Here is a 26,415-nt window from a genome sequence, read left to right on the forward strand (position 1 = left end):
AATAGCAACCGAGGTTACTTGCAATAAAGGTGAGCATTGCGGAGATTATTTAAAACAAAATCAAATCTCGAGGATACTTCTGTAATTTTCACTTTAATTCAGGGTATTTTTAGGATTTTTCTGTCAATAACTCATAATTATTCTATGGAAAGAACACAAAATAATAGCCGGAAATTCGCTCAAAAGTCCTTTTAATTGAACCAAAAAAAAAAAGAAAAAAAAAAGCTCCGATTAATTTATCATTTTCGAAGTTCCCACGCGGGGGTTCATTCCCTCTGTTCCCGATTCCGATTCTTCGTCTCGGATCACTTCCCAGAAGAGAAAAATGCAGCAGGCTCTTCAAAAGCTCGCGAGTCTCTCCGCTCCTCCGCCGCCGATAATCGAAGCCCGCGGCAGAACCCGACTCCCTCCCCCGCGCTGTTTCAGCACCGCCGCCGATCGCCGCCGGCGCTTCGCGAATCGCGAGCTGAGTTTGAGCTCCTGGATGGCGACGAGCTTCGAGCGCAGTAACGGCGCGAAGAAAGGGGCCGAGGCCGGTAAGTTTTAGGCTCTTTTGGTTCTGGTTTGGCGGCGAGTCAAATGAGTCGCGGGTCCCCTCACTGAGTTGGCACGGTCGAGGCCAGGCCACTGGGTAGCCGGCGGGAATTTCTTCTCCCGGACCCGGATCCACTGGATCGGGCGATTCACACAGCTCGGGTCCGGATAAGTAAATACCCCGTTTTGGACGTCAAATTTAACTTTTGAAAACATATGCCAAAATGTGAATCGAAAATTGCCTTAAATTAGATTAAACCAATACAATTCCCCCTTTCAAATAACTAGAATTCGACACGATTCAAACGATGTTAACCTATAATTTCATTTTATTCTTCTGAAATGTCGTTTTCTTCTAAAAGTACTAGTTTTTAAATCCCAATTCTCGCACCTACCCAAAACATTCGAGCAATTTACTCAAGTCCTAAGCAAAATGTTTAATCGGGAAAGGAAAAAATGAGTCCGTAAGGAACAGTAATTTGGTCTTCCCGCATGATATTTTATTGTAATGTTTGATATGTTCCCTTTGTATAAATCGAGGCTAATATCACGAAAAATTTCAAGTTATTACATCTGTGATAAATTTACTTTAAATTAATTTTTTGATAACAAAGAATTCTAAATTAACAAATTTACCTTTCGTGAGTTTCCGTTTAAATTTACCGTCATTGGTATGCCAGTTATGGTTTTTTATCATTTATTTGTCATATGTGTATCAATTTAGAGTTTTTGCGGTGTTAACTTAATTTAACGGAAATTAAGAGAGTAAATTTTTCAATTTTTTTTAAGGTGTAATAAATGTAACAGGTTGATATTTTTTGTGATAAAAAATTATTTAGAATAAATTTATTGGTTTTGAATTTTTAGTGATAAAAAATAAATTAAAGTAAATTTATTATAAATATATCAATTTGAGATTTTTCGTGAGGTTAATTTAAATATTGGCCGAAGGAAAAAGCAAGCATCGTGGTTGTCAAGTGTAATTTTCCTTTCGCTTCGTCGTTTTTTGACTTTTAGACGGCATGGAAAATGGAGATGTCCTAATGGCTGCCATTGACGTTGGGGGGATCAAATTCCTGCCGAACTCTTCTAGTTTTTAGTGTTTGAACTCAATAGTGCCGTCAGTCGACGACAGAGCAACTCTCTCTCTCTCTCTCTCTCTCTCTCTCTCTTCGTGTCGCTGACAACCTAATTTCTTCTGCTGCTTTTGGTCTCTCTCTGCATCGAACCAGCGCGAGATCAACACATGGAATCCGACGGCGGTCCAGACCCTCGTCTCGCCAAGATCGCGTCTTCGATTCGCGTCATCCCAGATTTCCCCAAGCCAGGTTAGGCCTCTAATGTGCAAGGACTTTGGATATTCCGTGGTTTCGCTGGTGATGATCCGCAACGGGCCGAGCTTTGTTGCAAATGGGTGGTCTTGGTCTCTTCCTTTATTCCGTTTGACCTTGGTTTTCTTTTTCCGTTTTTGAACTCTTAACGTTGATGTCTCGAGAAGGCCACTTGCCTTTTCACCTGGAAAAGACGGTGAATCTGGCGAATGTACTTGAGGTTGTCTGAAGACATAGTTGTGATGATCGGGTTCCTTTTTGGCAGGGATTATGTTTCAGGATATAACGACTTTGCTTCTTGATCCAGAGGCGTTTAAGGACACTATTGATCTGTTTGTTGAGAGGTACAGAGAGAAAAATATCTCTGTTGTTGCAGGTAATTAAAGGTTATGTTTGTGCTCGTTTACCATTGATTTCTTTCTAGTCGAGAGTCAAACGCATACAACTGCTAAGCAGCGAAAACGAGCGCCACCTATATCAGCTTCACAAGTCAAGTATGTAGAGGACGGCCTCGGGGTTCAACTTCTGCTACAGATACACATCGGGCTGCCTTCGCCGCTGTGACATTTCGCGTCTCTGTCTAGTAAAACATTTTCAATAATCTCCAGAGCATTGTTGTTTACCATTCTAGGGGCTTTTGGGCAGTCAGAATTTCCATCTATGAGAAAATTTAGGCCCAGTTGCGTCATTTTAATAAATAAACCAAGACCAGTTCAGATGCTGTGCAAAGTCAATAGTAGCCTCACTCATATCGAAATCTGTTAGTGCCATTGTCCCATGATCACTTCCAATTGCAACATCCGATGAGAATTCTTTAAGGGATCTGCTGGTTTACCATTTTGCATCTCAAATTTTCTGTACTTAAGCGCTCAAACTTTCAATTAGCTTTTGCCAGTTCACGCATTGGAACGTAGACAGATTGTAGGAATATTAAAGTAGAAACCAGAAACATATATATGATGATTATGAGTTATTTCACTATTGTGAAATGATTGCAACATTGCTTGATGAGGTGATAATACGAGTGAGATTCTTGTCCTTCTCTTGTGTTACCAATTCTCGAATGGCTGCTATCAATTTCTTGATTGAAAGTAGAAGAAGGGCATGTACTTAAATTAGCAGAATTGCTAGTGAATGGAAAGATGCATGAGAGAGTTGTCAATCTAACTCGTTGCCTCTAGTGAAGCTGGAGTGCATCAAAAGAGGGCTTCTCCTTTGGTCAATAAAATAGCCTATGTCCATTATTGCTTCTGCCGTCAAGTTTCTTTATGCTCTGTGAAAGCTAAAATTCGAGGAAAAGGAGGATGCAGCACTCTAAAGTTGTTTGGCTAATCATGGAGATTAGGTGGTGCATATCCAAAGAAAAGATATGGAGATTAGTTAGTTGCATAAGCATAAATCTGATCCATGCTTGTCCATAGTGGAGTAAGAAATTAATGGAAGGTGGACAAGCTGAATAAATCTGGTATCTTTGTCGTAGCTTAGAACTTTCGGAGTGGTTGGCTATGCGCTCTTTAACATTTTTCCAGAAGCAGATCAGCTCAAATATTCGCTTCCTTGCACTTCATGAATATAATTTCCTTGTTTCCATGTCATGGATTTAACTGTTCTCTCACTTGTGCCAAGGATGGTTTACATGTCTTGAGCTTTCTCAGATTCCATCAGTGATGTTAAATTGTATTTATATTTAACACAAATCGAGTTATTGTATAACATTTTAGGATTTAGAGTAATTAACTACTACGTGCTGGTTAATAATGTCTACAGATAATATGCGAGTACTTTATTATATAGAATGACATGCTGCAGGTGTTGAAGCAAGAGGATTTATTTTTGGCCCTCCCATTGCATTGGCTATTGGTGCAAAATTTGTCCCAATGAGAAAACCCAACAAATTACCTGGTATATTTCGTTGACTGAACTGCTTTCACAAATGAATGGCATATGTTGCGAGTAGTTGGTAGTTGGCAATTGCTCTTTATTTGATGGAGGAACATGCCTCATGATTGGTCATCTTACAGCATGGTCATGAATTCAGTAATTGGAAAATTGTTGAATGCAAATATGAATTTCGTTGCTGTAGGAACTGCATGTACTGGCAAATTGTTTGACCATGACTGGTCATGGTAAGGATATCGTGTACATTAATATTCTTTAGTTCTTGCCAGTTTTTCTAGTGAAAACATAACATCGGTTTCACGTAGGGCAGTGTACAGCAACTGTTACAGAACCTGCTTCTTCTGATGAGGAGGGAATCCAATCTTGTAGTTACATGTAGATGGGCTTTTCTCCTTCTGATTAGAATCCCCATTGCCTCTTTAAGCTTCAAGGGTCATTGTGACGCACCTTAAACTGTCCTCTGAAGCTACTTGATCAATATGCCTCAACAGTGCTGGCATCATAGTTTGTCTGCTGCCTTGGTGCCTTGTGGTAGGATAATGTTTAGTCATACTGCAACAAAATGACATACCTATCTGGGACCATTACACTGTGTAATACCACATACTGTGTTTTATGTCTAAGCTGATCCCATTGTTTGTCCTTTTCGGAATTTATCATCAAATGGGGCATTCCCTTATGGTATCTTGGTTGGTAACTTCAGGGGAGGTCATCTCAGAGGAGTACTCATTGGAATATGGAACAGACACGATGGAGATGCATGTAGGAGCTGTGCAACCAGGGGACCGCGCCTTGGTAGTGGACGATCTTATAGCAACTGGTGGAACATTGTGTGCAGCAATCAAGCTTCTTGGTATTATCCTTTGGCTCTATTGTTCTTTAATCGACACAGACGATATTTGCCGGAACTTTGTTATCCTTGTTTGATTTTGTCGAATGGAAAGGGGGTCTTTACTCCAATTACTGAGAGCGGACGATAATTGCCGGAACTTTGGCACACTCTCACATGCACACTCTCACATGCACACTGTTTTCTGCCATATTATACTCTTGAATTTCCAAGTATCTTTACGTATCCTTCTGCATATTTGCAATCTTGTCCTCTCTTCAGAGAGTCTGTGCACTCATCCTGGGAGGTTTTCTTGCAGAGCGTGTTGGGGCGAACGTGGTTGAATGTGCATGCATGATTGAATTACCGGAGCTAAAGGTATGCCTTTACATCCCTGGCAGAATGTCTTGATAAAAGGTTGATATTCCTAGCTTAGTGCAATGGAGCTCATTGCTGCAACTGAATGAAGAGAGATTGTGGGGTAGAATTTTAGGTCCTGAGCAGAAAGGTAATTCTTAGAGAGAGTCTAAAAATCTTTCATCTCTACGTTTGGAGTTTGGCGTACTATATTAGATTTGTCAAAATAGGGGGCAGTTTTCTTGTACATATAACAGAAGGATATGGTTAGTAGGTTATTGGGTAAAAAAGAAAAAGGGAAGGATACGGTTGATCAATATCTAATGATTGATTATATCTAGAAGTTTGCGAGAACATTTAGGTCTTTGAAATCGGAACGTAGTACTGCAACCAACGAAAACATTACTGTGGTTTGAGAGCTTATCAATATATGCAGGAGATTTGTCCTGTCCTTTCGAACATTCAGTATCTGCAGGAAAAAGAAACCACTTTGAACTATATTTCCTTAAGCTTGATGTATCGATAAGTCACGCACACACATTAGTAAAGTACCCAAACAAAAAGTTGCTCTTTGGCTGTATGCTTTTCTAATAATGAAAAGAACCAAGGAAATAATGTCAGGGGCAAAGATGAAGGACCAAAAGAATATCTGTAAGTCACAAGTAAGTGACAACTAGGGCCGTCAAATGGGTGCCCTCTAATTTTGAACCTTATTTTAAATGATTCCTAACACAGGGTCAAAGTTTATTGTTCGTATTGGTTTTTCTTTTTATTTTTCTTCTGTTTTTGCTTCAGGGCCGAGATCGGTTGGGTAACAAACCACTATTTGTTCTGGTAAGTTCAGATATTTAGAATGTGGTAGCAGTGAAAAACCGACTTACATTCAGATCAGTGAACCATTGCTGGTGCTGCTCTTGAGCTGGAGATTATTAAAGATCGCTAGATCCAGTGGATGTTTTGCCGGTAATAAGACTTTACTTTACCTTTTGGCAAGGAGGTATGGTTTGGCTAGTTTTCCCTTCTTTTCTGTTTTCCAGATTGTTCTTTCCTCTTTGCTTTCTCCCATGAGAGCTTGTGGGAAGCTCAAGGTTGGAACCTGGGACATGCACAAGAGTCCCCAGGGAGATGACCAAAATTTGTGTCTGATTGTGTGGTCTAAACTCGCCTTTCGATTTAAACAGCTGTACTCTGTTTGCGATTGAATTATTATGTGAACTTGAAGATGTGAGCTTCTTCCTTTTCAAATAACTGTTCAAATGAAATTTAATTAGATCATGATCTGCATCTCTCTGCTACAGATGAGAACATGCCTCATATTATTGCATGTTGTATTACTCCGCTAGCAAAATCGATGAACCAGCTGAATGTCGTGAGATTGTAATACGTCCATGTCCTTTCAAAATGTCTGAATCGTCGAGTCAAAATCCCGAGAATTCACGTGTCGGCGTATCGTGTGTCGTGTCGGTGTAACATAGCCTGCCAATGCTTAATGAAAATCGATGAAGAGAAATAGTAGGAGCAAATTGAGTGATTGGTTGATGATGTAAGTCCATGTGTCAAGATGATAAATCCCCGGTCTAGTTCTCAAAATTTGCCATGAAACGTAGTCTAGCCATCTATTAAAGATTAAAGAGTATTTAAATTAAGGGTGATCGGTTTTCGGTTCGATCCGGTTCCTTTTCAAAAACTGGAAATCGGACTGGTGGTCTCGGTTCTCATTTTTGGGAATCGAAGATCGGACTAATGGTTCTCGGTCCGGTCCGGTTTTCAGGTGGTCCAATGGAATTGGTAAATTGTTCAATGTCTTGTGATATCCTGAAACAATACAACAAAGAAAAAAGAGCATAACAGAGTCATAATGTTCCATAATGCGAAAAACACCGGTGCCTCTCCAATACCAGAGACGGAGCAATAGCGCCATGGAATCTGTACTCCATAGCATAGGTCAAAATTCAACCTTTTCATCTGGAGGTTTCACCCCAGAACACTGGATTTGGACACTTTCGTGGTAATAACGTGGGCATTGGCCATGACAGGCTCGTGCTCCCTAGCACTGCATTAAACCAGGGACCTGGGTACCAGATTGAATGGTTCTGTACCGTGGCTAGATCTTCTTTCTCAGCAAATTTCCTCATGTCTTAGGAGGATGATAATTGGTGGGTAAGGGCGCACGTGGTAACACTTCAGAAATTCCATTTCTCTGCCGTAAGCCCATCCCGCGCAGAAATGTGTTTGATAAAAATCTGATCGAAGTAGAAATCCGTTTAGTAAAAAAATTGATTTATGGTAGGATTTTTCACTTCTGGCAAGATTTTTCACTTCTGATAGGATTTTTGGCCAATTTTGAGAAGTAAAAAATTTTAACTTCTCGGCTCCAGAATGACTTCTTGCATCACACCCGCCCTCGTCGACCATCGTTCTTTGTGATCGCGGCCACCGACCACGGCTGCCATCGCCGCGGCTGGTTGTCGCCGACCGCCACCGCCGCCGCTAATTACCGCCACCGACCCCCGCCGACCTTCGCCGCCGACCATCGCCGGCCGCCGCTACCGACCACCGCCACCATCGACCATCACCGCCGAAGATTTTGTTAATAATGTTTCAAAAGTAGAAATTTTCAACTGTTATCAAACAAATTTTTCTGATTAGAAGTCAATCTGGAACTGCAGTAGAGAAATCAACTTCTACTTTTGAGGAAAAGTAGAGAAATCAACTTCTGATCAGAAGTTGATTTCTCATGGAGAAGTGTTTTCATGCGCACCCTAACTGGACCAAAGTGAGAAGTCGTGTAAGTCACCATGCAGCCCAAAGAACTACGCAGATGCTTATGTTTTTCTCATTCCATGAAAGCTAATGCCACTTATCATCCACCAAATAAAATCTACAGAAACGTAAGGGTTATGGTTAAGAAATTACAAAAAATAAAATTAAAATCTTTCAGTCCGGTCCTGTAGCCCTAGAATCGAGAACCGTACCGCCCAGACACCGGTTCCAATTTTAAGGACCGAAAACCAGACCGCCGCTCTATAGAACCGGGAATCGGACCCGGTTCGATCGGTCCGACTTCCTTACCCCTAATTGAAGCCATCTTCCGTGTTTCATTATTCCATTTGATGTTGCTAGGAAAGGAACTTCTAATTTTAGGATGCATTAAAACTAGACAAAGTCAAAAGGGCGTAATGGGTCAGGTTTGGGTGGATCGAAAATATGACTAATTCCCTAAAAAAAGCACCAACTTCAAGTCTAATGATAATTCTAGCTCGGACTTTTTTTGTGTCTCGTTCTGGCCCAATCTTTTTTTTATCTCATAAACAATCACTCACTTTAACTCAAGTCCCAAATTTGTTATCTCATAAAAAATACCAACTTTAACTCGAGTCCCAAATATGGCCCCCTTAATTTGGAACAATTAACTACCCAATGTGCCGATTCCACATTATCAATAAATCCACGTAGCTTGCTGACCTGGATTCAATGCACTCTTCATGTCTTATTAGCGCGGAATCTCAAGTTGTTCATCCGCTTTACATCGGTCACAGTTTGAAGGACTACTATTAAGGATGGGTGGTAATACACAGCTTCGGATTCTAGTGAGACAGTAAATTCGCCAAACTCACGACTGAGCTTTTTTTTTTTTTTTAACAAGTCGCCACCCCCACTCCTCGAATCTTTGAAACAATAAGTTAATATTTTTTTCAAAGATATTTTTTTTAGGAAACTGTGGCTAAGCGCCGATGTTGTTTTGGCCACAACAATGATGAATAGTGACGGAAGTAAATAAACAAAATAAAATGTGAAAACTTGGTTATTATTTCGAAGCTTTAGGGGAGGGCTTGGGCTTGTTTAAAAAAAAAAAAAGCTCTAAATGTGAGCTTGGTGGATCTCGTCCATGATATCTCTCTGTGGGTGATAATACACAGCTTCATATTCCAGTGAAACGGCAGAGACTTGCGTGTGAAATGAAGGAGACGATAAATAACTTGATTGTCGTCCATCAAGTTGTGACCAAGGTGAAACGGATGAACAACTTAGGATTCCTTGCTAAGAAGACAATAAATTGTGCCTTAAATCCACGTTAGCAAGCCACGTAGATTTAATGATTAAGTAAAATTGCCATATTAGACAACTAATGGCTCCAAATTAACAAGAGCCAGATTTGGAACTCCAGTTAAATTTGGTGATTTTTTATGAGACAAAAAAAGTTCGGGCCAGATATGGAACTCAAGTTACAGTTTGTAGTTTTTTATGAGACAAAAACAAGTATGGGCCAAAATCGTCATTAAATCTAAAGTTGGTGCTTTTTTAGAGAATTAACCCATCAAAAATAGGTCCTATCCAAATTGATCCGTGCATATGCTTTACAATTTTAGTGATCCACATCATTCAGACCTCACCTATGTTCCTTTGGCGGCCCCCCCGGATTCTTATTTATTTTTTATTTTCAAGTCTTCAAACTTGTTTTTTCTTTGATTAACATGAACTATAGATGGGTATAACCTAGACCCATTGGAACCGCTATCTAATTAGGTTTGTTATTCTAAACTCATAACAACTCATTCTCTACATTCGAACTCGCCAGGATACCATTAAGTTGACTAAATATAAGTTAAAAAACGGATCTTCGATCCATTTCAACACCTCCAATTAAAACGTTGATTTCGAACTTATGCCCTAGAAACTAAGAAAAGGTCATATTTTCACCCGAAACTTAGGACAAATTAAAAATGGGCGGCCGTGGCACGGAGACATTGAGACAAGTATCCACTTCGACACGATCAAGAATCTCGTGGGACATGAGTCACGACCGTTTAAAGCGTTATTATAAACCGTCATTATCACTAATCGATGACTACGTTGGTCTGACTTTCACTTAGCCCTGGGGTCTACATCAAATATTCCGTTCTAGACTAAATACTCAATTCCCATTCCCAATACCAACTCAAGGTTCAAACAATATAATTTTACTTTGCAGCCAATGGGGAAGAACAAGCAGTAGGGTGTGGTTAACATGATTTCTGCCTCAATAATTATGCATCATAGACATCCATTGAACATAGTAACGCGAAGGAGTTTTTTTAATTTCAAGTTTGACATTAATTTTCTCCTATTTTTGCTTTTTTTGTTTTAAAATTTGCCACCATGTATTCTTTGAGAATTTCATATTAGGAAAGTCTTTAGCCATTTCTAGCTTTGCCTATGTGCTGTGCTCGCTCGCTCGTCGCGTAATTTTGGACCGATGTTACAAGTTCGCCACTGATTTTTCAGAGTATCGTATATTTGGTGCGATCTAACATGAAGAGGGACTTAATTTATCAATCTAGTAATGATATTGATGGTTATATAAAATCAGAGATATTGTTGTTCATTTAGATTAGTCATATTTGATCGTATATGGAAGGACAAACTTAAGAATTATGCAGCATCGTTTGCTCCAAAGAGCATAAAACCTTGTTTCGGAACTCGTATTGATGATCTAAAGCCTAAAAAATCTCGAGGTGTTCTCGTCGCAGGACGACTTCATTCACCGACATTTTGGTGATCTGGGCCTTGCCCGGTGCTATAAGTTTCTTTACTTTCTTATAGGAATTTTATAAGATGATGGGATGCGAGTAATTGAACTTGATATATATGTCCTTCCTTTCATAATAATAATAATAATAATAATAATAATATGGCCCGGTGCTATAAGTTTCTTTACTTTCTTATAGGAATTTTATTATGTTTGATGTCCAAAGTTGCTATATAATACATACGGGAAAAATATCAAAAAAGTCTAATACCTATTATATTGGTACCAATTCAGTTTTAAAAGTTTTAATTATACAAATTTCAAACTAAACCTTTTCATATTAAAATCCATTAAGTCCATCCGGCCAATTTAATTGCTGACATGGACGCTAGCCATTGTATGTGATTTTTTTTTAATAAAATTTTAATTTTATTATTATTATTTTTTTCTTTTCTTTCTTTTTTCTATTGAACTTCGACAAGCTCGCTGGCCACTAGACTAGGTAGCCTCACTCGCGACAACCCGGGGATGGTCGGGGTAAGGTGAGACAAGGCGGGCGCGAGCAAAGCCGGTCTCGCGAGCCATGGATGAAGCGGCCATGGCCTCTCTAGCTGTGGGCGAGCCTGCCTTTGTCCATGGCCAACCGCAGTGAAAACCAAAATCAAAAGAAGATAAAAGGAAAAAATAATGAAAATTGGACAAATTATTTAAAAATTAAAAAAAATTTTGTTCATGTTAGTGGCAACCGTTCCCCTAGGACGACCATTGTCCACGTTATCAATTTCGGCGTAAGTTGGCCGGATGAACTGAATTAGTACCAATGTGAATAGCTTTAGGATTAAATTAGTCAAACTGAAAGGTTTATGATTAAATTGGCACCAATAAAATATGCTTAGAAAACTTTTGGTACTTTTCCCTAACCCATGTACATATATTGTTTGTATCTTATTGGAAAGTCCAGAAAAATTGTGTGATATTCGTATACATTTTTTGTCAAAATTTACATGTACATGGTTTTGTTCTAACATATACATCTTCAAACGTGGGAAATGCAGCTGTGACCCATAAATTTTTGTAGGCGCGACTGACTTTATCTATCCTTAGGTAGATGCAAATAACTTAGTTATAAACTCCTCAATTTGCTTTTAGTGCATAAACTAAAATCCATTCACGCGCATCGTTACACCTTTCTTACACAATTTAAGCAATTATTTTTGTCGAAACGGCTACAAATTCGTAGAAAAGTGGATTGAGAAAGAACGTGAACTGCAGAGAAGTGACCAAGTTGATTGCTCTTCGAGGACAGATCTGACATTGCATCCAAACACAATCGGCAGCCGATCACCGAATTTCTCATCATACCGAGTTGATTTACTTGTTTTGTGAGATTTTCATTTTTATTTTGAAGTGATGTATGTCTCTTTAATATGAAATGAAAATTTTTCTTAAAAAAAAAAAAAAAACCAAGTTGATTGCTTATTAAAATAAGAATTAAATTTGACCAATATTTTAACCATTTAAAGCCCACTTATTAGTTTGGTTCAAGTTTCGATATTAGATCGAATGAAGCCCCAGCCAAAATCAACACTTATTGAAGAATAATGTCTAAACGAATGATTGATCGATCGATGATGGGAAAATTACTACAAAAAGTCCTAATTTTTTTTTATAATTATGCCGATTCAGTCCTAAACTTCTTCTTCTTTTATTTATCAATTTAGTGCTACATCTTTTCAAATTTTATCAATTGAGTCAATCTGGCAAATTTTGATTAGAAATTGATAACATAGACGCTGGCCATCCACTACAGTCGTACATGGCAGTACCAACGTTGCTATAGTTTTTTTAATTGACTTTTTTGTCTTTTTTTTTTGTTAAGGGCTGGCGGAGAGCAAGCAATCTCCTTCGGCCATTGGTTGAGGGCTCGTGGCCTTTGCACTCAGCTAGCAATCCCTTGCCGCGAGTCCCGAAGTCCCAGCGAAGTGAGAGGGCCTCGCGGCGTCCGGTGAGAAGCCCTCGCTCTTAACAATAAAAAGAAAAAAGACTAAAAAACTAATAAGAAATTCAGGAAAAAAAATTCTTGTTAGCACTATCGGTGCCACATATGATGGCTGGCATCTATGTCATCAATTTCGGGGTAAAATTGATTGGATGAACTCAAATAACACAATTTGAAAAGGTTTAGGACTCGATTAGCTAAAAAAAATTTAGGATTAGATTGACATAATTGTAATAGGTTTAAGACTTTTTGGATAATTTTTCCTCCGAGGATTTTACATACGTGTTATGATATGAATAGACTTCATGAATTTATTAAGATCATGCTAATCGTAGCAAGAGAATCACAAGATGTGAGGAGGTGATTCGAGGTTTCGGGATTGGATTAACATGATCCCGTTAACTTTTGGAAGAGAAAATATCAATACCCTCCTTACATTTGGCCTCGATATTACTTTTCGTTCTCTATTTCACAAACCACTTTGTATCCTCTCACAAATTCTCATGAGCAAAACAATCAGATTGCCTTTTTTTTTTACTATAAAATATCTTAGCTATCAGCTCACCCAACAATAACCCTAGCTTACAAAACGGTAGTCGTAAGATCACAGTTGTATACCAAAATTTCGAGCTTGAATAACTTTTAAAGCTTTGACAAATATAGTCCTAAAGTCCTAAATACTTTGACCATTTGCCAATTTAGTTCTAAATTTTTTTATGGTTACCAATTTAATCTTTCTAGCTAATTTTCATCAAAATTGCCGACATTGGCAATTTTTTTAAAATTTTACTGATTTTTTTTTCCTTTTTCTATTTTATTTCCCTTTTTTTACTAACTTGGGGTAAGACCGGCAATCCTTGCTTGATTTGGGCGAGGGTGTACGCGAGGGCTACGATGCCCTCGCTCATATTTAGTGAGGATGCTGAAGCCCTTGCCCGGGTACCACAAGATCCGTGACGTTCTCGTTTCAACTAGGTGTGGGTTGTTAGCCCTCGCATGTGACAAGCAAGGATCAACACTAGCCTATGGTTAGGAAAGAAAAGAAAAAAAAGAAGAAAATAAATAAAAAATTGTCTACATCAGCGATTTCATATTAAAATTGACCGGAAAAACTAAATTGACAAATCATCAAAATGTTTAGTATTAAATTGGCAAATCATCAAAAGTTTTAGAACTAAATTGACATAATTGAAATTTTTAGGATTAAATTCATAACCCAAACCTTTCATTTGTGCAAATTTAGTCTTAAATCAATTGTCATTTTAGTCTAAACCTTTTAACGATTTATCAATGTAGTTATTCCAAGTAATTTTGGTAGAAAATTGTTGAAGGACTACGCTTGCAATTTGTTAAAAGGTACAAATCATTAAAGGTGTAAGACTAAATTGACATAATTGTAAGGTTTAGAACTAAATTGACTGTCGTATAATAAGTTTATGATTAAATTTGCTGCTGAACGTTAAGTTTGTGTTTGTTTTAATCAAAAGGAAAATTTTCATTTCACTTGAAAGATAGGTACATTCAAAATAAAGATGCAAATCAAACAAAACAAGTAAATTTGAAAGATAAATCAATTTGATATGGCCTGTAAAGACGCATTCGATCCACAAAGACGGATCTGTCATAGCATTAAAACACAACCGGCAGCCGATCACCGAATCTTACATCAACATCAATGATAAGTACACACCAAAATTTTCCTCTCCAAGAACTACGGTTTTGCTAAAAGGCAGTGTGCACATAGATACGGCGTCCGAAGCACCATTACCGTATAGAGAAAACAACAATACCAACAGGTTGAAGAAGCATAGAAAACGCATTGTAAATCCCATATCTATTTCCAACTCTAGATTGGAAGAAAAGACCTGCAAAAACTATACCAGTTGATCATAAAATCACTTTCGGATAAGTTGATTGCTGAAACAAGAGAGGAGTTGCGCTTAACCGCATGGAGCAAGCAATGGAGCCGGAGTGAGCAAGTAGATTCAGAATAACAGATTTATCCGAGGCGCTTGCTCTTCGAACTTCTAAACTCACCAGACAAAACTATCCACATGGAGGAAGTTGATGAGCTTGTCTGCAAAATCAACATAAAAGTCTTAAAGAAGATCATGATATAAAGAGATGGGGAAACAGAGAGGGAGAGAGGAAGGAGGAGGCCCTCGGAGAAGTCGCTATAGAAGGAGGGGGTTTGGAAGGCGGTTTGGGGGGAGAGGAAACCCTAGAATGTATAGTTTAGAACTAAATGTATACAATTGAATGGCTTATGACTTAATTGATCACCGTACAATAAGTTTATAACTAAATTGTCACTGTTGAAATGTTTATGACTAAGTTGACCGTTGTACACTAACTTTGAAACTTTTAGAAGAATTTTTCCTCAACATGACAATAACGTTTTTTCGTGAATATGACCTTTCCGACCTAACTTTGAACTCATAAATTTCCTACTTCATTTTCCTTATGTTCTTTCTTTAACAAAGCAAGTAACAACTCATGTTTAAGAACGTCAATGGGACGTTGGATGAGTTGGTTAAGTTTTTTGGGCCTTAGACAGTTAAACCGATGAGGTTCTAGGTTCGACGCCCAATGATCACGTCTTGAGAACTTACCCGGTGGCATTGGCAGGCCCCTACCATTCCGAGAAATAGTCCATTGCACGTGAAAAACTTCGGTTATAAAAATAAAATAAAAAAACAAACTCCCGTCTAAGAACATTCTTTTGATCAACTCAACCCACACCCGAAAGAGAGAACCGAAGGGAGAAGGCGTGGCAAAACAAGAGATGGGCAACGTGGCATGCGTTGGGTGGAAAGACAGGATTATATTTTTTGCTGTTGATGGTTGAAAACTATGAAATTCTCAGAGTCCACCAAAAAGGCTGTGACTCGTTAGGGTTTCTTTTTCTTTATTTGTAAAGCTTAACGTGGGGAAGACAACAATGGTACACGAAGCGAAGCGACAGCTTTTGGGGACAGACAAGACAACAAAACCCTGAAAAAAAAAACACGCGATCTCTAATGAATCGTGCAGGCCGCGAGGAATAAAATCTGATTTTCATTTTTGTCCGTATTTTAAAAGTTTTCAATCTCGACTCTCTGGCATTGCCTTCTCTAGATTTTATTCGCCTTGTCTGTGATCTTTATCAAAACCTCCAGTTTCTCATCACCTGAATTGAGTTGCAGTTCCAAAGGTCGTGCTCGTGCCATGGGCGGTTCATAGGGTTGGCCTTGAATGAATGATTAGCCTTTCTTTATTAATTGGTTAGGGTGATCAGCACAATTATGTTTGTGGACATTATTGCGAGAGTTTTACACATGTTTTAGAGTGTTCAATTTTGGTTATAACTACTAGAGTATTTTCAGGTTATTATCTTGCCGTTATGGTCCTGCTGGAGTTCGAAAAGTCATGAAATCTCTTCACATGAGGTAATAAATGACTAAAACTCGAATTGGTTAGAACTTTGCTCGTGTATAGCTCGAATTTGTGATCTCATAGAGACAATGTGGCCTCTTTATCACCGGACTACCACTATGAATGTCCGAGCTACGATTGTTCAAGTACCCGAATGTGTATAAAACTCGTCAACATAGTCCCATTGACATGCGAAAAGTCAGGAATTCTGTTCACATGATATAGCAAATGTCTAAATCACAGGTTGGCTTGAGGTTGGCTTACAATTTGGCTCAAACTTGCGATCTCAGTTAAGACAATGTGAGCTCTTTATTGTTGAGCTACATTGCTCAGTGGTATTGATTGACACAACCTATCGCTACACGCATATGTATAACATATGCAATTAAGTGTACTTGAACTTGGGATTAGGTCAACCTTTTGACATATATCAAGCTAACAATATAGTTAGAAAGTCCAACTCAAAAACTTACGTTATTGGGTGGAGGAAGACCACATGTATGTAAGGTTTCGATGAACCTCATCAACCTGTTTTCGTATATACCCGGGATGACACTCTTAATCCATTTGAAAATATTCAGACGTGTACAATTAGGTTAATGCAATACTCATCAAGGTGGGTGACCAGCTATAAACATTTTGTGTCTGTCATATTTGCTTACACCTTTCATAATCAACAAATTGGCTTTTCCCATATTATGTTTAAACAATATACGGATAAATTGAAATTTTATGCATCTACATCTAACGAGTGCCTCCATATTCCTGAAAATATGATTTGATGAGTAATGCATTGAGGTTTATTTGGACAATTATTCGCTGAATATTGTACCTATTTTGACCGGTTAAACGACATTAAATTTGATAAATGATGTGGTAAACTATATGTATGAGTTTTCGAATGAGTGTGTCATATTGAAGCCCTCAATAAGAGCATATCACATCATATAATTGACTAATTTTACTAAAAGAATCTCAGCATTTGTCTCGGGAGTTGGATGAAAACAAATAAACTGATTTTACATAGGTTTAACCTAAAAGTGATATGGTGGACAAAATCAATCATGAGAGTCTCGTGTTTCTAATAGAGAGTTAGCATGAATCTCACTTATTCTCAAAATGTGATTTGATCGGACAAGTAACTTATACAATACTTGCTCCACCCTAGCACTATTTATATGCGTTATATACAGCATTGAAGTTGGTACTCCACATTTATTACACGGGAATACAATGGTGGGTCCTATGGGGTGCGGTTTCCAAGAACAAACGAAGCAAAGAAGATCTCATCGAACAGTTCCTCCAAGAGAAGAACCGGGACTTATTACAAAAATAGAGAATCGAGAAAATTAAATGAGACGAGGTCTCTCCGAGACGCGTGGAACTGACAAGAGCTTGAAAACCGCCGGAATCTTGGGAGAGAGAGAGAAAGGGGACAGTTGTTTTTGCAGACTTGTTTGGGAGTTTCTGTCTTGAGGGATCGTATCTGCAGTGTGTGTTCTTGAGAGAGAGAGAGAGAGAGAGAGAAGATTATTTGTAGGGTTCTTATAACTAGGGTTTAATGTTAATGAGAGAGATTTCACAGCTAGTTTTAAGATTTAGGGAAGATGCTGTCTTGGGACCAAGAATATCTATCAACGGCCTTTTGATATGAGGTGAGATAACATTCTTATGACTAGGGTTTAGTCTTAATGAGGGAGATTTAACAGCTAGGTTTAAGATTTAGAGAAGATGCTGTCTTGGGACCAAGAATATCTATCAATGGCCTTTTGATCTGAGGTGCATTTGGAGTCATCAATCAAAGGGGTTTTTATATTGAGCATAATGTCAATGTTTTAATGAGCATTGTGGGAACAATTTCTGATTATAAAGAAAATCTATCACCTGGATCATATAAAACATATGGTACATCGCCTTGTTCCTACTTACGAAAATGTTACTTTTATCTTCCCTTATAGGAAGTAAAATGTATGTACCTAAAGCGGGATTTAACAAAGAGTATCGTCGGACATTGTGGTAAGGTTGATAAGATTAGTCAATCGATCAAGTCACCCGGTAGACGTCATTCTCTTCTATAAAAGCCTAGTGCAACCATTACAAATCATTTGTCTTCTGCGATATATTGTTACTGCTAATACTATAGTGTTATGATTATTATTATTGTTGCAGTAAGCCAAACGAACTAGCTTTGCTCATGGAGTAAGCCCATTTCTGGAGCTTCATCAAGGGAAAACTACCGTATATCGACGGGATTAGCGAATTCATGAGAAGTTTATTTCCTTTTAATGATCGTAAAAGATTGAGTTAAAGGGGCGCAACCGATCTTGAGACTCTGTTGAGAAGTGTTCTAATTATATAATTGAGTCTGTTGCTCTCACAACATTCTCTAAACCTTAGCTTTCTTGCTGTCAATATCCTTTCTTGGTTTGCAAAATGTTTGGAACAAATAATTCTACAGTCACTCCTATGAATTGTTACACATTGTCACCCTAGCTCATTAATCTCCTTCCTTGTTGCCAACATCAACATTGTCGACTTGAGAATTCACACGCACGTCGTGTACTAATAGGAGGAAAATGGTTAATGTCTCTTTATGTGTGGAAGTACGGTATAGAAATAGTTCTTCATTTTGAAGATTAAGAGGACTGATCTTATGAAAACAAGCATTTCTGTATACTTAATTAGTCACATTTTTATGAAGTTTTGTCCTAATCTTTGCCGAGACTTATATGATTATCGATATAGCTTGGGAAGTTCGTTTTGAACTCCATGAATTCTTTTCCAGAGTCATGCATTATATACACAAGATCAGTACATCTTTGTTTAACTTTTAGAAATAACCTGCATGCGAAATCAATTCGAATTCCCATTTTAATGCGACACGTGCCCTTATTAAAAACCTTTCTAGGAATTTTAAAGCCATGGCCGACTTCCGAGTCTAATAATTCTTTTGTTAATGATATCCATCGCATTTCATATACGACATGGCACGAGTTGAGAGTTTTTTCTTTTGATGAAGGAGATAAAACTGCCCTCTTTATTGCGAGTTCAAGACCAACTTGTCAGGATGATAAGGTAAGGTTGCTTCATTGAACACGCGTGGCTTCATTATGATTCTTGCATTCTATGGACAGATCTTTTATAACCTTGGATCGATCTGGTGAATGATCAGAACCTGTCAGATGAAGCCATCCTGGGACGACATTGAGCGAGTTGTTTGCGCTCTCTGTCGGGCTTCAAGTACTCTTTATAGAATACCGACTCACTCACACGATCTTGCCGTCCCTCAATCTCCCTCTTCTTTAATCTCTCTCTCTCCCTCTGTTTCTCTCTCTATCTCTTCAGTATTATATTCAAGTATCTCACACGTTCTCAAAATTCCAATGCAGACACTTTTGTCTCCTCCCCCGCGTGCTTTGTCTCTAATTCTGCATGATGAAATGGTGTTGGTTAGCACTAATGATAGCAAGTGGTGAACTGTCTTCGAATCTGGAGTTACAGTTCAATGGTTATGCAAGCATACACCAATACAGATGTACATGTTGAGTATAGTAAGTTTCCCCCAAAGAATTCTAGTCTCTCAAGGAAATACTTGCGCCCATTATTTCGACATATTTTGGGTCTTGGCTCAATTTCAAAACTCGATCCAAGTTAAAAAAAGAAAGAAAACAACCAAGCTGAAACCTTGTAAAGTTACTTGTAGTCGCATATTACATATTGTCTGGACAGTGTAAATCTGTGCATTTATTTCATCGATTGCAGTCATGATTTCTTATCCATATAGGTCATTTCATTTTTGGATTTGGACCAAATAGGTTCAAGTGAGCTAGAGTTTGAGTCTTCTTCTTATGTATGCCGGGCTACGGATGCTAGTTCATTAGGGTTTCACTCCATGCACATTGGTCTTAACCTATCTATACCAGCTGTCCACAGAAACAGTAACAAATGCTTTAAACTGAAACCTCTTAATTTTGATACACAAATTTTTTTTTTTCAACTCTAAACTCGGCTTATTCTTTCAAAAGGGCCTTCTCTTTGAAGACACAAAACATCAACTGAATCATGTAAGTTTTAAATGCTTTCTCTCCTCTTTTTCCAGGCATTGTCAACATTATCAGCTTTGCTCAGTCACCTCCTAATGATTGCCATTAGACCCTTTTCATTATATATAATTTATGCTTAGCAAGTCTAAGATGGCTGAAAAGTCATTGAATTTCTCCACTATTTTAACTGCATAATTGGAAGAACTTGGCTATCTCTGAGTTGTCTTTTGCCTGGTACTCGGTCCCACAGTGGACTCCTGATGAGGGGGGGTTAGTTTCATGAATTAGGACCATCCCTTCATTCCAATTAAATCATTAAACAAGAAATGAACAAGAGAATTCATTTTACAAATGAAGTCAATCCCTCAATACCATTCCTTGAGGGGTGGTGCTTGGTGGGCAATGACTAAATGGGTATAAATATGTCTTGAACATCTATTGTTCAGTTCTCAAGCAAGTGGCTTCTCCACTAAACAACCCCTACGGAATTTCTGTTTTTTCTCAATTAAGCAAAGAGAGGTCAGACAATGGAGAGCTTGGGAGTCTTTGCTGATGGAGAACTGGACTTACTGAGAATATTGTTCTCCAACGATGAGCCTGATCAGTACCCTTTTGCTAGTAGCATCCTTGAAGATAGACCGAACCTTCAGATCCCGTCGACTCTTGTTGACAATCCCGATAAAGCCTTATCGGGCATGGATTACCTTGGAGGAGTTCATGAGAGTTTGTATTGTTCTTCAGTCTCTGATCTTGATTCTTTTAATCTGCAATGCTTCTCTCAAGAGAGCAGCTTTTCTAGTGCTTGCAGCAACAGTTTTCTTAATGTTCCCATTCCTGGCCTCGAGAACTATGGCAACTCTAATTATGTGTCAGTCCCTAGTGATCAAGTCTGCATGTTCATGGATGTTTGTGGGAATGGAGGGAAAAATGACTCCTTGGTCACAGATCAAGAGACTCTGTGCTTAAGAGAGAACATGATCGGCGAGGCCAAATTCAAGGACAGCGACAATGTTCAGTCTCAAGAAGTTTCTGTTCCCGTCGAGGCATTGCCACTGAAAAGGAAGCCTTCCAGGTCAGGCAAGATAGCCTCAAGGAGTGATAAAACAGACATTGAAATGCCCGAGAAGCCAAAGAAAAAACCGCGCCTTTCGTCAGATGTAAGTACATAGAAGTGATTGTTTAGTTGATATCGATACTAAGTTATTCATCGTCTTCAGAAAAACAATGAAACCCTCTGCTTTGCAGTAAATTACACGGAAAACCTCCTTCCTTGAGAATAATCTTGAATCTATAGCATACTCTTCTTTCTTGTTTTTCCCAAATAGCGGATTCGATCCAAAATACTAAATAAGTGAATATGCTTATGGAAGCTGTCTGGATCGAGGTTTTTTTTTTTTTTTTTTCTGAGTCATACATGCATACATGCATAAACAGTAAGCATCTTTCCCGGCGCAAAATGCAGGTTTTTCGCATCAACAGTTTTGGTGTCCTCTAGACCAACTCTGACGCTGCATGGGATTTTACACAGACATTTAAGTGGTTGAGTCCAGCGAGTATTTTCTAAAAAGCACGTAAAAATGGCAGGTGCAGAAAACCCGAAAGAAGAATACTCCATTGAAAAGGAACCAGAAGCTCACTTCCCTCGATGACGACAATGAGGAGAGGAATGTCAAGGAAGACGGACAGAGCTCCAGTACTTGCAGCTCCGAGGATGATGTCTCTTCTCACGACCTCAAAGATTCAAAGGCCAGCGAATCTCTCAGCTCCGATGCAAAAACAAGAGCTAGTAGAGGAGCTGCCACTGATCCTCAGAGCCTCTATGCAAGGGTAAATAATCTCTATGTATTTCCACTCGATGTAGATAGTGCACTCGTTGATCCAATTTTAGTTGGTGTCATTATCATGATCTTCTTCTTTCTTGAATCCTTTGCAGAAAAGGCGCGAGAGGATTAATGAAAGACTGAAGATCTTGCAGAACCTCATTCCTAATGGAACCAAGGTAACTAGCATGCTCGGTCTGAAAGATCTCTCGTCCATTGCAACAAAAACTTGCAAAGGAAAAATCAAATAAGCAGCGCATGATTTAGTACCAATCAATAACAACAATATTGTGTTTGATGTGGCAGGTTGACATCAGTACAATGCTTGAAGAAGCAGTGCAATATGTGAAGTTTCTGCAGCTCCAAATTAAGGTTTGTGGAGAGTTTCTTGAAACGTGAATCACAATAACTGTTCATGATCATTTTGGATTGCAGATATGGCATGTTCTGCATCAGACTAATCTTAATATTTCCGACCTTTTCTTTTGATTCCAGCTCTTGAGCTCTGATAATCTGTGGATGTATGCTCCTATTGCCTACAATGGCAAAGACATTGGCCTGGACAGAATTCTTTTTCCTCAACTATGACGTCGCCGCGATGCAGATTTGTCGAGGATTCATTATACATAAAAATTTCTAACCTCTTCTCCGGGTGCAAAGTTAGGCACCCATTTCGAAACATGTCGACCACATACCAATTTTTTTCTTAGTCATGTCTAATATACGTCTTGTTCTGAATAAATAACAGCTTAAATTACATCAAACACATGCTTATCAAATAGCTGGTGATCACAGAGAAGATGGTCTTGTTCGTGGAACTACATTAAATGTTCTTCCATCTCCACATCTCTTTGAGTTCTTTTATATATTGATTGGGTTCTGAAGAAAGGCATCTTATTTAATTTGCAGGTGATGTTCTCACGAAGGATTCATATAACTTGAGAGTTCCAACTGCATTTAAAGGGCACATTCATTGAATGAATACACATCTGTCATATACTTAAACAAATTTCCCACTCTTGGAGTGAATATTTCCGTACATTTTCTAATCCAAGGGCTAGAGCTTGAGTCAACGAGAGAATCATGAGTTATTTAAGAGGAAACCAAGAAGACAATTAGCCTGATATATATATATATATATATATATATATATTGAATTAACATTAAGAATCTGGACAAGCAAGCGTATACATTGCATGTCATTGCACCAAAGAAAAGGAAAATGGGAAGGCAAAACAAAAGCACTCCAAACGAAAAACATTGCCTAACTCCAAAGAACTCCAGTCATTCAAGCGACGATGCTGCAAGTCCACTCATATAATCTATTTCTCCAACACTCTTAGAAGTACCACAAGGCGATGTCTTTTGGACCATGGTATGTGCTAGGGATGCATACGAATGTTGCAAAACTAGGAAACAACAATTGCAATCCATGAAATTGAAATCTTCAAATAAGATGAGAAAGACAATCAGCTCAAAGAAAATGACAGACAGCAACATAACCTTAAGCCCCATAGAGGGAAACGTAAGGCAAATTCAACGGCACATGGCATGTCAATACTCAATTTCGTACTTAAACATTAATTTGGTTCATGTACTCTTTGAATTGAACCAATTTAGTGCCATCTACTTATTTTGGTTTAGTTAACGTATGTAGTGACAATCTAACTTAGCTGTGGATGTCATTTCTAACTGACGTGACTATACATGTTAATGACTATATTCGTGTAAGTTCATATAAAAGAAAATGGCATTAATACCCTTAAAAAACCTCCAACTTTAGCACTTGTCTTAATTCTATCTTTTGTCTCATAAAAAACTTTCAACTTTAGGTCCAGTCCCAATTCTATTCTAAACTTTTTTATGTACCATAAAAAACCCTCCACTTAGGTCATATCCCAATCCTACCCTTTACTTTTTTTTGTCCTACGAAGAACTCCCGACTTTAGGTCTTGTCCCAATTTTAGCGTTCAATCCCAATTTTACCCTAAGATCTTTACGGTCTCATAAAATACCACAAGCTATTACTTGTGTCACACATCCGGCCCCATTAACCCCACTTCCAAAATTTCTCGTGGACGAGCGAGCAATGGAGAACTCCCAAGCACGAGCTATTCGAGCATCCTAGCGTGAGCTCTCCGACCACTAGAGATGGAGCATTCCTAAGAACGAGAGATCGAAGACTGAACGCAAAACTACTACGGGTGATTTTGACAGAGGGTTAGTAGAAGCAGATTTATGACTCAAGTAAAAGTTGGCGATCTATTATGAGACAAAACAATTTGAGTAAAATTGAAACTGGACCTAAAGCTGGGATTTTTATATGTGACAAAAAAAGTTTATGGTAGAATTGATAATGGACCTAAGGGTTTTTTTATGAGACCAAAAGAAAAAAAGTTTAGGGATTGACACTTCACCTAAAGTTGAGTTTTTTATGGAACAAAAAAAGTTTAGGATATAATACAGACTACACCTAAAATTGTAGGATGTTTTATGAGACAAAATGTAGAATGAGGACTAGAGTTAAAGTTGAAGATTTTTTAGGGTATTAGAGCAAAAGAAAAGCTAGATTATTAGCCCTAGCCGAGGTCCCAGGAAAGGCAGGTGGCTCTCCACCCTCCCTTCCCCTCCATTCTATTTCATTTTTATTTTTTTGTATTTTGATTATGATTTCATTAACATGTGCAATAGATCAAATCGACTAGAATTGCTAAATCGAGTCAAGTAAAACAGTATATGGATCAGATTGAAATAAATTGCAATTCAATGATTAAAGTGAAGATTGGGAAACAAGATAAGGACTATTTTCACAGTGCCCTTTATTCGCATAAATGCATGCTGTTCTAAAAAAAATACAAGGATGCATTTTCCATGAGCAAAAAAAGTTTCCAGTGACCAAATTTTCCTTATTGTTAAATGAACAAACCAAAAAATAAAAGGAACAATCATATGTAGGTGCAATAGATTGGGAACTACAATACACCGACATCATTAAGAATCTCTATAACTCACTATATTTCAGGATTTCCATAAAAAATTAGGCTTTTGATAATAAAGAGTTGCGATTCACCAAAATTACAATGCAGGACGATGTGTTAGGAACAGCAACTTTAAGAAAAGAAGAAAATAATCCAAATTATAATAGGTGGAGGGATATTGAATAACATTGAATTATAAGCTACATCTATTTACAATCAACATATATTGTCGATATTATTAAATATCCCTCTTTAGAGAACTTTGTAATGCATTTCACGCTTACAGTTGTTCTCGCAAGTAAGGAAGCACTGATCGCCACCATGCTTGAAGCAACAATACATACACTCTTATGGTGGCTAATTTGATGGTGGATGATGATCCCGTATCGAAGCTTGTATGTATTGCACCACCCGTCACATCGTAAATAGCTACATCATTTTCATCGACATCAACAAAGTTTTCATTTACCATAGCCATTTGGAGGGTCCTAGCTTTTTTAGTAACTAGTTGGTTAGAATTTGATTTTCTTTTCTTAAAAATGAATTACGGCCTAAGCCCTTGTGAAGATTATTCTAAAGGAAATACATTAAATTCTAACCAACTATTTGACAAAAAAAAAATTGGGATTGGCCAATGTCAATGAAAATGAAATGATGTTGGTGTCGATGAAAATGGCGTTGCTATCCATGGAGGATTTTACGATATGGACGGATGGTGCAATATATGCAGGTTTCTCGTGATCATCCACCATCAAGTGAGCACAATTGCCATCGACACTTCCTCACTCACGAAGATGCCCGAAATCAAGTTGGCCTGAAACTTGCGGTCGATTTCTAGAATCAAAATGGCCAAGTTAAAAAGAGGCTAGTGAGCGAGAAAGAGAGCTTTGTGGAAAAAACAATAAGCTGAGTCCCAAATTTATAGGATCTGGTGTGCCTGGTCCTCTCATGCATGCAATAAGTGTTGAAGTAACTACTCAAAAGTAGAAGCATCTCCAAATGCGCGTGATCTGACAACCATGTGCCTCCTCCTTGTGTACTGTAATGTGTGTGAAGAATCCCATGATTTTGGTGTGGCATGGCTTCGCTGTTATCTGTTGCTGCAGAATTCAATCTGCGTTGTTAGCAAGTTTCGAATCCGAAAAGGAAAATTTGTTGGAATTAGTGAAGTTCTTTTGATCCAAAGTGTATCGTGGGGGAATGAACCGTTTATGATTCTTTGATGGCAAAGAATCAGAAAAAAGGATATGTTGCTGCCATTTTGAAACGATTAAAAATCACCGAAGTAATGCCTGAACCCAATTATTCAAGGCAAATATAAAATATTTTCGAACAAGGAAATATCTTTTTTTTTATAATTGTCTCAGCCTAAAAATGATAGCATGTACTTGGAGGAAACTACATAAAAGCCAGAGTTATCCGGAGGCCTTCTTTAGGCATTTGATTTGTGGTCAAGATATGTGAGGTTTGATAATTGGCAAATTTCATTTCTTAAGCTCCGTTTATTTCACTAAACATGAATGATTTGAAAAATATTTTCTCTAAAGTTAATTGCTCATGTCACTTGACATAATTAGTCAATGGGAAAAGTTTTCATTATCGACACCAATTTATGTCTAAATCGAAGAAGAAATTTTTCTGTCATTCATCTTTGTAAGTGATGTAAGTGATTGTTTTTAGTAAAATATTTTCCAAACCATTC

At 38.1% G+C, this 26,415-nt stretch overlaps 2 protein-coding genes across 2 annotated transcripts; both read left to right on the forward strand.

Annotated features, from left to right (window-relative positions):
- The first annotated feature begins 273 nt into the window (after positions 1 to 273).
- On the forward strand, positions 274 to 6,225 carry LOC115739574 (adenine phosphoribosyltransferase 1-like). Its single transcript, XM_030672728.2, has 7 exons — positions 274 to 536; positions 1,767 to 1,862; positions 2,131 to 2,241; positions 3,675 to 3,767; positions 4,468 to 4,617; positions 4,913 to 4,971; positions 5,746 to 6,225. The coding sequence occupies exons 1-7, from the start codon at positions 326 to 328 to the stop codon at positions 5,800 to 5,802; spliced, it is 777 nt and encodes a 258-aa protein (XP_030528588.1). The 5' UTR covers positions 274 to 325; the 3' UTR covers positions 5,803 to 6,225.
- Positions 6,226 to 20,442: 14,217 nt separating this feature from the next.
- Positions 20,443 to 22,323, forward strand: LOC115739485 (transcription factor bHLH84-like). The gene is made up of 5 exons (XM_030672592.1): positions 20,443 to 21,072; positions 21,500 to 21,742; positions 21,849 to 21,914; positions 22,042 to 22,107; positions 22,231 to 22,323. The coding sequence occupies exons 1-5, from the start codon at positions 20,443 to 20,445 to the stop codon at positions 22,321 to 22,323; spliced, it is 1,098 nt and encodes a 365-aa protein (XP_030528452.1).
- The last annotated feature ends 4,092 nt before the right edge of the window (positions 22,324 to 26,415 follow it).

The sequence above is a fragment of the Rhodamnia argentea genome, chromosome 2 (assembly GCF_020921035.1).
Source record: "Rhodamnia argentea isolate NSW1041297 chromosome 2, ASM2092103v1, whole genome shotgun sequence".
NCBI classification, from domain to species: Eukaryota; Viridiplantae; Streptophyta; class Magnoliopsida; order Myrtales; family Myrtaceae; genus Rhodamnia; species Rhodamnia argentea.

Excerpts from the sequence above, each read along its gene's own strand:
- LOC115739574 (XM_030672728.2), top strand. The coding sequence starts at position 326 with ATGCAGCAGGCTCTTCAAAAGCTCGCGAGTCTCTCCGCTCCTCCGCCG. Across the intron at positions 1,863-2,130 it reads CCCAGATTTCCCCAAGCCAG|GGATTATGTTTCAGGATATA; the intron begins GTTAGGCCTCTA and ends CCTTTTTGGCAG. Across the intron at positions 3,768-4,467 it reads AAAACCCAACAAATTACCTG|GGGAGGTCATCTCAGAGGAG; the intron begins GTATATTTCGTT and ends TGGTAACTTCAG.
- LOC115739485 (XM_030672592.1), top strand. The coding sequence starts at position 20,443 with ATGGAGAGCTTGGGAGTCTTTGCTGATGGAGAACTGGACTTACTGAGA. Across the intron at positions 21,915-22,041 it reads TCATTCCTAATGGAACCAAG|GTTGACATCAGTACAATGCT; the intron begins GTAACTAGCATG and ends TTGATGTGGCAG. Across the intron at positions 22,108-22,230 it reads TTCTGCAGCTCCAAATTAAG|CTCTTGAGCTCTGATAATCT; the intron begins GTTTGTGGAGAG and ends TTTTGATTCCAG.